This window comes from Mycteria americana, chromosome 4, assembly GCF_035582795.1.
Source record: "Mycteria americana isolate JAX WOST 10 ecotype Jacksonville Zoo and Gardens chromosome 4, USCA_MyAme_1.0, whole genome shotgun sequence".
In the NCBI taxonomy this organism is placed as follows: domain Eukaryota; kingdom Metazoa; phylum Chordata; class Aves; order Ciconiiformes; family Ciconiidae; genus Mycteria; species Mycteria americana.
Genome location: NC_134368.1, coordinates 18,328,178 through 18,344,305, shown reverse-complemented (window position 1 = coordinate 18,344,305; position 16,128 = coordinate 18,328,178). Strand labels below are relative to the sequence as shown.

Sequence of the window (16,128 nt, the reverse complement as noted above, 5' to 3'; positions counted from 1 at the left end):
TGTTTTGGAACAAAGTGGTTTTGCTACCTGGAAGCTCATTATTTCTAGAGCAGAATGAAAATGGAAAGACTTCAAAACTATTTTAATATATTTTTTCTATGTAATAATCTCTGTATGATATAAAATGATGGTTGTTCTGATTATTGACAGCTGTTACCTCTAAATGCAATTCTTTAAATACCAGGAAATATCCAGTTAAAGCAGCTTCTGTAACATACCTAACTCCTACACAGCACACTAACCTATCACTTTGTTAGGGTCTACGCCTCTCCGTAGCACAGTTGCACAGTTGACCTCATGCAGCAAAAATTATATTGGCAAAAAAGTTTCTAATTACTATCCTGGTTGGTTCAAAGTTTAAAATTCGACTTTGAAAAGTAGAAACGCTATTTTCAAAACTATTCTGCTTGTTGTTTCTATTCATTGTTTCCATGGCAGAGCTGAAAAACTATTACAGCTGTGTTTTGGGTGGTCTATTGTATACCACTGTTGGTTTTGATTATTACGTTCAACACTCTCTTGGTATGTATTTCACTGTCCCACTGTCTCCACACAAATAAAGAGTGGTGCTGCCTCCACCCATTGTTTATACAATTGCTCTGTGGTTACAAAGTGGGAAACCTAACTTCTTTGTCCTCTTCTGCTTAAGGGGTTCACATGTCCATAGACTGGTTCCTAGGAGTGTGCCCTAAACACTAAGTTATAGCTTAGTACTCAAGAGGGCATCGCCCTGCCCTTCCTTCAGGAAAAGTCCAGGAACCAAATGTAGAACATAGAAGAAGGTGCAAGATTCAATGTCCAAGTGATAAGGACAGCTGGCTGAGATGAGGACACCAGGTTTGTGCTGGTTTGACTCAGTGTTTTATGTTGGACTATCATCAGCTAAAAAAACCCCAAAACCCAAGGAGTATAGAAAGATAAATATAGGCTAAGGTATTGCTGATCTGATTTTTAAACATGCTCTTATAAAGACCGTCTGCTGAAGTCCATCAGGCAATACATAGTGCATTTGCCTGGAACAGACTAACTTGCAATAACATGTGTTTAAATGTCTGCATTTGGACATTGCTCCAGAAGATGTGATTTATTAAAGGTTCATAACTCTCAGAACTGAATTATGAGTAGTTAAAATACAGACTGCTGTCTGTAAGATACACACATCATTTGTTGCAGAAGATGGGAAAACAAAAGTGCTTCCTTGGACCCAGTATTGTGAAAATAAGTGATTGTGGGCATAAAATGATTGATTATCTCTATAAAATGGCAGTTGTAAATACAGTGTGTCTAAGCTGACCAGCAGAACACATCCTGTCCCATACAGCAGCTAGCGAGGATGAGAGTAAACAAAAACTGCATTGTGGCCTGTCTTCTCCCGCTTTGCAATTATACAGCATTTGACCTTCTGCAGCTGAAGCAGGACCTTGTAGCCTAGCCATAAAAAACATCCTTTAGAAACCTGCACCTTGAAGTGGGCTTAGGACAGCTGAGACACGTGTACCTGGAATCAAAAGTAACTGATGCCTTGTGACAGTAAACAGAAAACTTTCTTACGCGATAGATTTTTTCTTAAACTATGCAGTCTCATGTGGTTTTAATTACCTGATGTAAGTGTTCCCATTTTACTTTGGTTTTCTTTGTCCAGTTTTCACCAAGCATAGGAAATCTGTAAAGGCAGGATTTTTAACTCAAATCATTATTCAAAACTTCAGATGTTTGTCTAAAACTCATCTGAGCTTTCTGCATGTGTGTCTCCAGGTTAGTTCTGGCAATATTTTTAAATGATCTTTTTGTATGTAAGATCTTCAATCCTTGATTTAAGATGGAGTAATGGTAAAAGTAAAAACAAAATAAAATCCAGGACATTATTTGAGCATTATTTTAGGGAACTAAAAGTAAGATCAATTCTCAAGTAGGAAAAATGTTTAAGATGGGGCAAAACAGCCTTTTATATCCTGAAAAAAAAAATCACTAAGCTTTTGTATTCATGAGAAACAGAAGTCTGTAACCTACTTGGCTTAACAGTAGAACAGGAGTTGGTTGAGCACTCGAATGGACATAACTCTGGGTTGAATGGGGATGACTACAAGCCACACAGATCATGTTGTGAACACCATTGCCTCCTCTCTTTCCTCTGACTATATCCAAGTCTTGAACACATATTTCAAGGAACTGTGACCTGAATTCAGATGATTGATCGCAGTAGCAGTAGAGTAAACTTTCAGTATATCTTCACATTGGCAGTGAACCTGATATCAAACTTTAAGCTGCAGCACTTTGCTTTCCTATAAAATAAAAATATTCTGTCCTAAATCACTGCCTTTTCAAAAACATAAACAAAACCAAAAAAGCCAACTCTTTTTGACTGGCTGCACTGATTTCCATATAATTCCAAGTTTCTTATCTCTCTGATTTCCCATGCACTCCCTCTTACCTTTCCTGATCTCCCACAAAACCCTGGCAGAATATCAGCAGATCTGATAGTTTCTTCTGGGCTGGCTGCCATTACCATATTTTATATACTTCAGGGTTTCTGTGGGATTGATGACGCATAATACATCATTGGACTGCTGTGACCAAACAAGGTTTGTGTGCTGCAGCTTCCGCTAGCATTTTGCCAGAAGTGCTGAGACCTATCAAGGGGCTGAAGAAAGATGAGTAAATGTTGGTGAGAGATGGAGGAACAGTGTTGAAACAGAGGAGATGCTGGGTAGGAGGAGAGGTCTAAAAACAGTGGCGGGGAAGAGTTAGTAGGTGTTTCAGAAATATCTGAAATTGAAGGGAAGATAGAAATATTCTGGTTCAGGATAAGATGTAAGGAATAGGCTGTGAGGGGGGAATGCAAACTGGCATTTGAATAGAATGGAAAGAAAAGAAAAAGGTGAATTTGGATTGGGAGAATGATGACTGCAGGGCAGGATGATGGTGAAGAGGAAGCTTCGTTAGGATTTAGTAAAATAAGCATCTTTGTATCTATGCCTTTGGCTGAACTGAACTATACTTTCCAGCCTTTTTGAAATAGCCTGTCCCTAACTGCGGTCCATCGCTGTACGAGGTTATTAGTGTTAACCAATGTATGACGAGGATTACGTCTACACTGCAGGACAGGTGCATTTCAGGATCCCATCGGTGAGCCTTGCAGTGATGTCCTAACCCTGTGTTGGGAAGACAGGGGGGCTTGCTCTCTGCCCCTTTACCTCACTGCCAGCAGAAGAAGACCTGGCTGCGTGAACTGCCATGTATGACTTTAGAGACATCGATTTGGACAGCTGGGCAAGCAGTGCCACAAGACACACTGGAGGGTGTATCATCTGCCTTGATATGCACCGCCAGATTCCACTGATCTGATGCTCTTATGATATGTGTAGGAACAGCAGAATATGATTTGAGCACAATATGCCTATGGAAATGCCATTCTGAAATTAGCAATAAATGATGTCAAGCTGTATGCATGATATATGCTCCCGGTTTCTTACAGGAAACATCATTAACTTAAATTTTAGGTTGTTAAACTTCATTTAGCACCACCATATACTGTGAAAATCTAAGAAATAGCTAGTACAGTCACTCAGCTCACTATCCCAGTCTCCCACCTCCCAGTCTCACCTCTGGCCTCTTCATCTCAATGAGTACTCTCTTTGAAGAATGATTGTCAGAGATCCATGAAGAAACCAAATACATGCAAATAAAAATGTTGGAAGGAGAGGCAGAGGGGTCTCTCCTTTTTATATTATGGCCTCATTGCCACACTCTGAGACTGTAAGGATGAGCATAATCTACGTCTTCGTAAAAGCTTGGATTTTCCCTAAAGTGGGAGGTGCCTGCTTTTGCTTTAGACAAGAAATGTTGTAAGATTTTCTCAATGTGACTCAATTTGATTATTTTGAGTCAAGCAAATTAATGTTAATTTAATTTTAGAGTTTCTAAATTGGCAAAGACTTAAAAGTGTGCTATAGTGAATATATTTACAATTAAGACCTTCTGGAAAGTGTGAAACAGCAGTAAACACACAGAAACTAGTCTGGACAAGCTTTCAACAAGGGAACTTTATTTTAAAATGTTTCCTCTGTACCAGTTAATAAGAATGAAGATTAAGTATGGAATTCTTCAAAAAACTATTATTGGCTTTGACTTACTTGCAATCAGGTGTGCTCTCTGAAACTACTTAGAAAAGCCTGACGTGCAAAATAGAGGTGCGACTGCAGATCATATACAAACTGTCTGCCATCTACCTTGCAAAGGGAATGGTGGCAGCAAGGAGACAACCCATGGACATGTGCCTCCATAAACTTGACTACATATACAGGTCATATACTCATCCTGACACCCACATCCCATTGTGCTTTTTTATTACACCACTAGAAAACTGTAAGTGAGCCGACATATGGCTGGCAACACTTTGGTTTGTCCCATAATGCAAAGAAGTTCTGAAAATCTAAACTCAGTTCATCAAAATGTGAAATGATTGGATTTAAATGGTTTTTTAATGGTAAATTTCAGTGTAGACTTAACCCGAGGCATGTGAACACCTCCTTTGTTTTGATGTCTTTGTAACACATATTACTAACTAGGGTGCGATTATAATGTATGTATATACATGAAATGCAAAGGGTGTATGAAGACTTAAGAGAATTTTCAGTGCTCATGCTGTTAATGTAAAACAGCCCTGTAATTGTCCTTATTATGTTCATAATTCTTTAGCTGACTAAATGTCCCTTCTCACACACTTGCATTTATCCTTCCCCCCAAATCTTAAGATTTTAAGTTTAAAAATGCAAAAACCTAGAATGTTGTGAGTTAGAATTGTAATGCCTGAACTCAGTCTGAAATTTCGTATCACGTTAAGGATGAGGTGATGTTAAGATAATTGGCATTATTGTGCTACCCTTTCTAGCTAAGACACAGGAAAAGCTTGACTGCAGGTCTTGTGGTAATTTTACTTGCTTTTTTTGCTTTTGCAAATTAACACAAATGTCTTGCTGGTTAATTTAAAGCTTTTTATGTTCCCTCCAAAATTTCTATCGTTATTGGATTCACATCTGTAGTTTTATTTAATATGAACCAGATGTTGAAATCAAGGCAATATTTATTAGGACGCTCGCACTGAAGAAGGCTTGCTACAATGTGTTGTGCCAGTTCTCTGGGTACAGTGTCAGGCAGAAATAAAGTATGCTGGAGGTTTTTTCTGTTTCTCTAATTAGAAACAAAGCTCTCTAATCAATAACCTTCAAACTTCAAACTTCACAAGCAAAGAGATATGGGCAAATGTACGTAAAATTCCACAAGCTGTTGTGCTCCATACACAAAACATTGCGCTGTTGTTAAAACTGCAGGTTGTTAATACACCAGTATAAATGGGCATGCATGGCTGCAGAATCTGTGTGATGGCATGATGCTGGGAAGACAACAGACAGCAGAGAGCAGAATGCACTCTTAGAATCAAAAATCAAAGCTAGCGATGAGAGCAGAAGCTGGGAGATCCGCTGCTGCCACTGAGCAGCTGGTTGGTGGTGTCCTGTCTCCGCGAGAAGCAGCAGCTCCTGATGTGGGCTGAGTTACAAGTCAGAGGGAGCTCAGATCTGCTGCTTCTCCAGAGCTGTCAGCATCTTTCCATGCTCTCTGCAATATGTGCATGTCGGACATGGTTAAGATGTGTCTGGTGTGTTTTAAATACTGGATTAGATACATGGTCACTTTTTGGTCACTGCTTGGGTATAGGTCACTGAGTATCATGCCTGGAAGGTATGAGATGTAGAAGGAACAAAATCTATGACATAGAAGAGATAAAGATTTATTCAGTATATATTTTGCTTAGACTCTATTTTTCTGTGCAAAATCATTATTCACTAAAAGGAGAGGCACAGCCAGTCTTTCGCCCTCATGAGCTGGAACATTTTGCTCTTGCAGCATAATCAGATTTTCCAAGCAAAACTCCTGGTTATTTCAGTCACATTTATGCAGCCGTACAAGGCCTTGGCAAAATTCAAGCACTGCAGAGCATGGTAACATTTCAAAGTATAAAATTTAAATCAATAACATGTACTTAAATTTTAAAGGCCAAATTAAAAAAATATATTGTGTCTACAAAATATACATACAGGTAACTGATTGCATTTTTCATGTATTTGGTGTACAGTCTACAACAGGATAGAGAGTACCTGCACCAGTGACATCCAGAATCTCAATGGATCATACTCAGCATGCTTTCATTTCCTGGCAAGTTTTGGCTTGTGTTTTGCAAGTGAAAAGGTTTAAGCTTAAGACCAAATCTTTATAAAGAATGGAGAATGAGTTAGAAACATGAAAGAAAAGATTCTAGAAAAATATGTGTAGAAAATAATATTTTCCAACATACATTTCTTTCCACTATTGGTTGGGACTTGGTGTTAAAATAATTGAATAAATAAACCAGAGTGGCACTGCATGTTGTGTAGTAAGGCTTAACTGTTGGTTCAAAGCAACAAGGTGAATGGAGTATAGGCTTTGGTGGGAGCTTGGCTCAGTTACACGATAAAGGCCTAATTATAAGACCCAAATTGCTGTCAAATTAATCCCACCTTGGTACCAGGCACAGAATTTCTCCATGCATCATTCCCTTTCACACCAGTTCTCCTGTCTGTCCATCACTTGTTCTGCTTAGTAGGTATGTCTGTGCTGTGCACAATCCAAATACAAATCCGTAAGCCATAATTTCCTGAGGTATAACTACATTTCTGCCACTGACTTCCTCAGTCATTCAGCTCTCCCTTACCTTCCCCACCTGTAAAATGGGGAGAGAGACCCATATGCAGGAAGTTGCACAGTTTTGTCGTAGCGCTAATCATCACAGTGTCTCTATGAATGTTTATAAAGTGCTTTGAAGATGAAAATTGCCAAAGAAGTGCTAGGGATTATTATTATAAGTTAATGAATAAATTTCAACATGTATTTGATTGCCAGGTAATTCAGAAGGGAATCACCAACCCTTCCCTCTCTTCGAAGAAGAAAAGTTGACAGTCAGCTAGTTGCTAATTAGCACTCAACTGAAATGCCTCCAAAGCTGAGTGCTCCCAGTTGAGTCCTTTAAAAAGTAAGCTTTAAACTAATTGAAATATGCTGAAAGTTGAGCAGTGGGTGAGGTGTGTAACAGGTAAATCAGTATGGTGGAGCTGAGTATGTAGAAGGAATATTAAGCTTTTCCAGGTGGGGGCTAGAACTTTTGGGGGAAACGCTGGCCAAAATGAGCATCTCTTTTTCATGTTCACACATCTGTTCCCTTTCTCAGGCCCAGTTTGTAATCTGTCACAGGCAGGCTATGCTGCCATATATTTGGGAGAGCAAGTGAGGGAGGAAGGGTTGCTTAAAGATTGTCTTGAAGTCTGGTGTTGCTTATTTCTTACTATATTGAGGGGTGGTTATAATGATTCTTGCTTTGGGCTGAGAAGACTTAAGAAACTTTTAATAACACATTGCTTAATATGCTAGAGCTGAGTGGCTGTGCCACCTGCATTTAATTCGTATTTAGCCTGTCTGTAAGGGAAACTAGTGTATCAGAAAGGGGCTGGGACTCTTCAGGTCCTTACCTCTCTGCTGGTCTGTCTGATTTTTCACTGGGGGGTCAGTCTCCCAGACCACAGTCTGCTCCTGTAGCCTCCCCCACCACTTCTTTGGATTTTTTTTTGGCTGTCTGCCAATGCTATAAAGCGCAGTACTGTCTTCTCTGCTGCTGAAGGCTGTTTTCTTCCTCAGCCGCTGGGAGACGGCTGCAAGAGGCAAATGACAGGAATTTCATCCCTTTCTTTTCCCTGCTTGACTGCCCTGGATTCACCATCCTCAGCATCAGCTCTTCAAGCTTTCTTCAGGGAAAACACACTCAGCTAAACTTCTTGATCACTTTGGGTGAAGAAGCTCAGTTGCTTCAAATAGTACTTACCAGCATCAGCCTCCAGTGATAATCCACCCCAAACTTCAGCAGCTTATGTGGGGGAAGGGGGAAAAAACCCAGAAGAAACATGTGGGGTGAGAAACTACCAAGGCAGATATTTAGAAATGATTAATGGAAAGGGAACTCTGTACTCCGAAAGGGGCTACAAGCAGGTATGGATGATACGAAGGAAAATAGGAGAAATGGAGTGAACACAGAAATGAGGGGGAGATGGAACAAAACAAGGCAGAAGTGTTCTTGAAGCTGCTGGATTCTGGAAAGCAGCCTTGGTGGTGTCCTCAGAATGCAGCAAAACCAAGGTATATAAAATCTCTTTGGTGTTTTACTAGTCTGGAAGATGATTTGGTTCTGCTAATGGGCAGGTGTTCTTTGGTATCCTGAAGCTATTGTAGCCCAGGGAAGCTCCCCTGGATGTCAAGGGCTGAATATTTCACACTTGGGACCTCATCGTCTCCTCCCAGCACCCCATGGAGCTATTTCCCTTGACAAGGGTCCTCTCTGGCATGGTCACGTTGTACTCTCTGGCATGGTCACGATGTACTTTGCAGTTACAGTGCCCAGGTGTGATGCAGGGTAGGTGGAGGCCCTCCCGGTTTACTGTCCACTCAGGGTGCCACACCGACGGCACAGTGAGGAGCAAAGTGAAGCCTCTAGTGCTTAAAGCATAAGGCTCTTGCGAGCTGAAAAGCCAGACTCTGCAGACCTATAGACCAGTATCCCCTCTGCATTTGGCACAAAGGGAGGACACTGAAAACACACTGAACACTGGCTTACCATAGCTTAATTGGTATGGTATGTCAGTCAGTTTGTCTGCTGTATCTTGGTATGTTTAGAGGGCCCATCTCTGTAACACCAAGATCTGATTTGCACCACTTCGAGTTTGGCTCATGTTTTCTTCCCCAGCTTGCTCTGCTGCAGGTGCTGTGCATGTGCTGTATGGGTAAAGCAGACAGACTGCTTGGTTGGAGATGGGCAGGCTCCTCAAAGACTGCATTCAACAGAGCATTCATAAAGTTCCAAGACAAAATTTAATATCCATTTTGATTGCGGACAAAGATGTTGTGTACACTGCAGAACTAAAAAATATTTAAAATCCCTTTTGTGTTATCATCTATTCAGAGGTACTTCTAGCATCATTGTTGAGTGCTGGAGCTGTAACTCTGATTTACTAGCATTAAATAGGTGAAGAGAATTCTTAGAATTGTCATATGTATCAAATTATCATTATAAGTAATTTATGCAAGGTAGGTTTGAGTTTGCAAAAAGCCTGAAGCATTTAAAAGATGTGAACCCTTCTTGCTGCACTGTAAACTCTGAAACATAGTAGTTTTGGTGGGCCCCACTTATGGATTTTCTAAAAACTTTTCTGATAAAAATAATCATGTCATTTATTAATGACAGAAAAGGACAATTATCACAATCAAAAAACCCCAAAGTAGTCTACATGGAAAAAGCCTGGAAGTGTATACTGAGCCCACCAAATATTTTTAACAATGGATTAAACAGATTTATTTTGTTTCCTGTCCACAAATTGTCTGTGAAAGGACAGTGTTTTCCGGAATATGTTTTTTATTTCAATATATTAATATTTAATGCAAACAAATTACAGCTCCTTGATTTCTTATAAATTGCAAGCATCTGGTACACTCTATTCTGTAGCTGTAGAAATTAATGGCAGTATTCAGCTCTGAAACCTGACAAAATCCTGTGTTTGAGCTCAGCAACAGAGCGTATATTACAGATGATGGGGTATTGCTGGTGGTTCTTCATTGTGCACCCCAACTTTTGATAAGCAAATTTCATTTAGTCACTCATGAGCATCCATAGGAAAACAGTTGTGTTCTTTTACCTAAGGTCACTCCGTCAAAAGTCTTCAATGCTATCTGGCTTTGTATAAACAAAGGACAGTTTGAAAAGGTAGTTTTGTTATTTTTTTTCAAGAAATTCATGTTTACTTGAGTATTCTCAAGAAATCTCATTTCAAGTACCTCTAGTTTTTAGCTCTTCATTTGCTGTGTATCTAACTAAGATCAGTCTCTCCCTTCCTGTCTTTTCAACAGCTACAAACCACCTTAAATGTATCCTTATAAACCTGATTACTGACAGAGACTGAACAGTCAACGCATACCAGGGATAAATACAGCAATTACACCTATTTACAGCTGTATCTCTTTTCTGCATTATTATTATTACTAAATGGTTATTAAAAATAGTGCAGCTTTCAGAGCTGCTTTGATTGTCAGCTTGGCAAAGCGAGGACGGTGCCTCGGTTGCGCGTGGCGCTTTTGGCAGCACTGTGTTACGGGGCTGTCGATGCTGCTTGGTGGCATGGCGTGGCGTGGCAGCGGGCAGCGTGGGTGCCCTCGTGGTGCAGGCTGTGTGGGACCCCCTGTGCCAGGGGCTCCAGTAATAGTCACAACCAGAAGGCAGCACCCGACCATGTGTGACAGCATAAACAGCAGAGGCAGAGGAACAAACTGCTCTGGTTCATCCCTTCTCGCTCCCTGCTTGTGTCCTGGAGGAAGTTTCTGCTGTTGGTTTTTGGTCCTTCTATCGTAGTGCATCTCAGCTACTCATAGGCACTGCGGATTTCATGCTGGTGGGCACAGAGGAAGAGGACCTGCACCCTTCTGCTCCACCAAATCCACGCTTCTCCCTGAAATGAAGGGAAATTGTCCTCCAGAGCTGTCAGAGTCCTTGGCTTACGTGGGTCCTTCTGTTTCTGCCCAGGAGAGGGCAATCCAGCACCCAGACATCAGCCAGCTCAGCACCATGCCTTGAGGCTCCTTGGGGTGTTGAGGGCCCGTGTGGTTAGTGCCTGGCCAGATGGACATGAAACATGGCTCTGTCTTTGCTGGTGGGGTCTGACGGCACCCTTCTCTTACCCAGCTCCCCTTCCTTGGTGGGGATTGCCGGCCCGTGTCCTGGTCCCTCTCCGCGCTGGTGTGCTGCCTCCTTTCATGCCCGGGTGCAGCACCCATGCGGGGGGCCAGGTGAGCCTACGCGGTGCGGAGATTTGAGGACTGGGTAACCCCAGTGGTGCTGCGGCCCTCCCTTTCTGGGCTCTGAGCAGTGGGGTAAGGCTCTCTGCTTTGAGATGTGGTGGGATTTACACATGTATTCACCCGTGTAAATTCAGCTCTGCACACACTGTTTTCTCATCTATTCATCTCATCTCATAATTTCTCATCTGCAGTGTATATGCAGGCACATAAATACACTAATTTTCAGATTTGGAAAGACTAACTAGTCGCTTCTTCTTGTTTTCCTACATCTCTTTTTTCCTCTGCTCACATTAAACTCATTTTCCAGATTAAGGAATTTATTGATTGTCCTAAATCTTGGGCCAGATGTTTGCCTTTGACCTCAGAGCCACTTTAGGTAGCGGCTTGATGCCAGTGGTGCCGGGGTTTGGAGCAGCCCAGGCAGTGGGGCTGGCTGCACGCCCCCTAACCGGCACTCCTGGAGAGCACGTGAAACTTTAAAGGTGGCAGATCCAAGTGGGAATCGAAATGACACTGTCAGGATCCCTGTAACTTCATTTTCCTTTGATTCTGCCTTCTGTTTTACTGTTCTGCGCATCACACTGGTCGAGATGATAACAGGCAACTGGAAGTGCTGCCGGAGCCTGTAATTAGCAGGTTCCTACCCTGGGACTCGGTTCTTGCCGGTGGGCTGTAGGTATGCAATAATTTGCCAGTTAATCAATGGGAATTATTAAACTATCACTGCATATTTTTCCTTTGCACTAGACCTGTACACAGAAGCTCTTATATGGGGTGTGGGGGGAGTATCTGGGGTTCCCAATCATGCAAGCAAATCCTACTGCTCATTCACTTTCAGTACTCTGAGTTTGTATTTTTTTTTTATTTCATGAAAAATGAAAAATATTAATATTATTGCCATGTTTAACTTCTTGAAACAGTGAGTTTTAGCCTAGTGAAAAAGTCCTTAAAACAGATATAGTTTTCAAGTGATGCAAAATTCCACCATTTTAATTACAAAAAGCAGTGTGTCCCTTCTTGGGCAAATACATTTTACTTTGGATTTGCTTTGCAAACAAAGTAAAATCCACAGTTTAGTGGGTTGATTTTTTTTTTCTTTACATTTACTTAAGTAGGTGGTACTTCAGCCATAAAAATTGTGTATATTAATGCTGTAACTCTGTAATTTTTCTGGTCATTTTGGTTTTAGTCTTTAAGGTAGCCTTGCTGGGACCTGTTAAGAGTACAAGGTAGATGCAGGGAAGTTTTCTCTTAGGTACATAGCCATGTTAGAAGCATGTTGTGTGGCCAGGGAACCCTGGCAGAGCACTGTCACTGTCATTCCAGTGCTATTGAGCCAAACATTGTACATGCTATTTATTAATGTTTTATTAATCACAGCATCTCCTGTGATGGTACTGGAGCGACAGTGTAGTGTTGCTACATAGCTGGGGAGCATTAAAAGAGAGAAGTGAAATACCCCAGGTATTATCTGTTGGCTCTGTGTTTAGTGACAGAAGCTGTGGGAAGTCTATAAAACAGCTCAATACATCAGTTCTTATGGAAACTGTTGTTCCACAAGAGCGTACAGAACTAGTTTTGCTAAACAGTGACTGGTACGTCAAAGATAAATTGTGATCCAGATCAGCGGTCACTAGAATAAAACAATGAACTTTTGTATTTTATCCTGAAAAGAGAACTCAGATTTTCCAGATTTAGCGAAACGCCAGTGAAAAGCGTACTTTTTCAAATCTGTCTTACAATATTCCTACATTCAGTTGGATTCTAGTTAATTTTTTGGTGGTGGGTGAAGCCATATCACGCTCAAATATTTCAGGGGATTATTACGTAAATTTAGAAAAGGTAATGGCGCGTGCCTTGATTTCCCCATCTGTGAAATGGGGGATCCTGCAGTGTTCCCGCGAAGCACCCCAGCTGAGAACTGCTGTGACTGCAGCTGATTGTTATTCTCTTAATCATATTAGTTAACTAAATCTGTTCCTAGAGTGGTTCCATTTGCTTGAATGAATTTACATGAGATTAATTCAGCGCTGTTTATTGTAGTTTTTACATTTATTCAGTACTGTAAATAATGCCTGATACTTTACAGCTGTGTATAAAGACACAGTCTGTGCTTCAAGGGCTTTTTTGTACAGGTAATTTGAAGGCTCCCCTCTTAAACCTTGCACTTTCCCATGGAGCGGATGAGCCCATTTTGCTTCCTCTATATTTTGAGGACTTTTCGTTCACGTGGTATCCGCTCCCAGCACTGTCCTGCGAGTATGATTCAACAGATAAAGTTCATCCTTCACCTCCAAAGGGTGATTTCCTCCCCTTTGCCCTCCCCCCCTCCCCCCAATTTTGGGTATCTTCCATTTGCAATGTACTCCAACCGCTGCTGGGTTTGTGCACAGGAATGATCCTGGGAATAGGGGCCAGTCCCCTACCTAGCTGCCGCCACCTTCCAGCCGGGTAGCTGCTCTTAGAGCGGTCCATCTGTTTATGTGTAAGCCCCGCCGGCCGGGACTGCCGGCAGCAGTAATTCGGGGGTCTCCTTCTCCCGCCCGGCTCTTTGTGTTTTTACATTTTTGCGGGAGGTTTCTGCTACCAGCGTTTGACTGCTCTCCATTGTGTGAAGTGTGGTGTATGGAGCCCGTCTCTTTGTGCGGGCTCCCCGGCCATCCCGCCTCTGGTGCGGCAGCGCGGCCGCCCTCCCGCTCCCCTCGGCGCCCCAAGCCGCGGATGCGGGGTGCCCGCCCCCGGGCACCGCCGGGCTGGCGAGGGCTGCCGAAGCCTCGCTAGCCCAGCACGACCCCTTCGAGCGGGCAGAGCTACGCTGAGGGAAGCGCCTGGGAGCGGGTGGATCGCCAGCTGCAAGCGGCGGGGATGGTCGGGGCCGTGTTTATGTATTTTGTAGTAATCACATTTCTGACATTACCCAAGCGTGCTCCTCGCAGAGGGTGATTGGCTCAGGCAGCTTTTAAACCACCTATATGCTAACAAGCCTTGCTGCCAGGTTCCTGAGGGGTCCTGGCTGGGAAAAATTAGACGCAAACCTTAGCCCTCTGTCAGGCGGAGAGGCAAATTATAATTTTGAAGTAGTCTACAGCGTGGACAGGAAATGACCCCTCCAGAAACTGCTGCTTTAAAACCGAGCGGTGGTGCCTGAAGCTATCCAGCCTCTCTCTCTCCGGAGCCGTGCGCTCCCGCTCCCTCTCCCCCCCCGTCTCCGCTATAGAGGGCTCCCACAGCAGTTCCCAGCCAGTGCGTGCAGCCTGGATGTGTGTGTGTGTGCGCGCTGCTACTTTGTACTGTGAAGAACACCCAGCCCATGTGCTCTGTATGGATGTTGATGATACTCTGTGTAGCTTGAATCTCTGCAAGCAGGCAAGATGTCCAGCACACCACATGACCCTTTCTATTCTTCTCCTTTTGGCCCATTTTATAGGAGACACACACCATACATGGTGCAACCAGAGTACCGAATATATGAAATGAACAAGAGGCTGCAGTCGCGGACGGAGGTAAGTCCCTCAGCCTTGTTTTCCTGTGCATGGACCGTGGTAGGTTTCAGCCCGAATTCCAGCCGAAGCGTCCCACTAGACAGTACAGTATATGCAGGCACGGACCCTAATTAATTTAGTAGTTTAATTGGGTAATCCCTCATTATGTTTCCACGCAGAGCAACTCTTTGAGGAGATACCAGCTGAGGCTGAAATCTTGAAATTACAGTACAGCACTTCAGGATTGATTGTAATGCTGGTCTCAGGAAATTTCTTTGCCTTAGTGTGTTGTTTGCTCAGGATCTGTCCTGCTGGCATTTGCAGCTATAATATTGCAAGGTAGTGCTTGAGCTTTTGCACAAAACTAATTCAGCAGTGTTGCAGGTTAAGGGGGAGAGACGAACCTTTCTCTGGTTTTGTTTTGTAAACTCGTTAAAATTAAAAATGAATGATAACAGAAAGCAGGAGCAGAGTTTTAAAAACTTATTCCTAGGCTGCACTTAAAGAACACATGTTCAGGACGACCGACAAGAGAAATTCATGTTTACATTTAGAATGCAGTTGCTTTTAGTGAGAGAGATGATCGGTTCATGACTTTATCATACAGCTGTCAAAAGTACCCAATTAATGTAAACTGCATTCACTGTTGGTTATGCTTTGTATAATCTGTTAGTGGTATATACACCCTGGCTTCTACACCCAGATCAGCCACCACAAAGAATACGCTGAATGGGAAGGGGAAATACTTTTCTCATTTAAAGACAAAAAATAGTGCAGGCTGCATCTTGTTATTTACGTGGTTAAATAAAGCACACTTTTTAGTCTGTTTAGTTCATTCTGTGTGGACTGAATCAGGCTGCATTTCTGCCCATGTGTCTGTGTTTGTGCAGCAAACGTTCTCGGTGCTGCAATTTTTTGTAGTAGTTTATGAGTGGTGCCCTGAAAACACTTTTAAAAAGTATTAATCTTTTATAGTGAAGGGCCTTATACAGAGGCAAATATCTGCCCAGTTCGTGCCATGAAGCTTGGTAAAGGATCTCAGATTGATCTGTTTGTTGTATTGTAATTCTTTAAGAGAACATGAGGTTATCATAAAATAAAACAAAACACACATGCCTGAATTGTCAGCTAAGCCATGGAGAATCTGTGACGTTTAATGTATATGATACAGCTAAGGAGATGTGACCTGCTTTCTGATTGGGTAACCGCTACGGGGTAACTGCTTTTCTAACACTGTTATCACTGCTAGTCTTAAAACATTGCTGTGGAGTAATTGGTAAATACACTTCATGCTGGCTAAAAACTCCCAGCAGCTCATTGCTCCCAAAATCACGGCAACTGTTGGTCAGCTTTGCCCCAAGTTGTTGGTTGCGGAGCGTCACTGCCATGTAGTAGGAATGAGGGGGCTCGGGGGCTTGATTTGCTACCGTTTCTTTGTCAGTGTCTTGCAACTCTGTTCCTTACATTCCTGTACCTACTAATGTAATAATTTCTAGACTTTTTCAAGTGAAAAGAAGAGATATGTATCATTAAGTGAGTCCTTCAGGGTTTTATATACAAGCTGTTCTGAAAAGCTGCCAGTGCTAATTTAGCCTTTTTACATATTATTTTAGTGGTACTTTTAATAATTGACCAGTTTCTGACTGCAGCTCCTTTACAAATGTTACACTAGAAAAGTTTTTGAGTGACTTGTGAAACAACTTCCCCCTCCTGCGTTGCT

General features: G+C 42.3%; 1 protein-coding gene across 14 annotated transcripts in view; it reads left to right on the top strand.

The window, feature by feature from the left end:
* Positions 1-16,128, top strand: part of LDB2 (LIM domain binding 2) — a 368,330-nt gene that overhangs the window by 131,233 nt on the left and 220,969 nt on the right. For 3 of the 14 annotated variants that reach the window (XM_075499806.1, XM_075499816.1, XM_075499817.1), the window contains exon 1: positions 13,938-14,429. In XM_075499806.1, the coding sequence (XP_075355921.1) occupies positions 14,298-14,429 (132 nt within the window). In that variant the 5' untranslated portion in view covers positions 13,938-14,297. Of the gene's footprint in view, positions 1-13,932; positions 14,430-16,128 lie in introns of those variants that run through there. The other 11 variants (XM_075499811.1, XM_075499812.1, XM_075499815.1 and 8 more) reach the window with 9 other exon arrangements.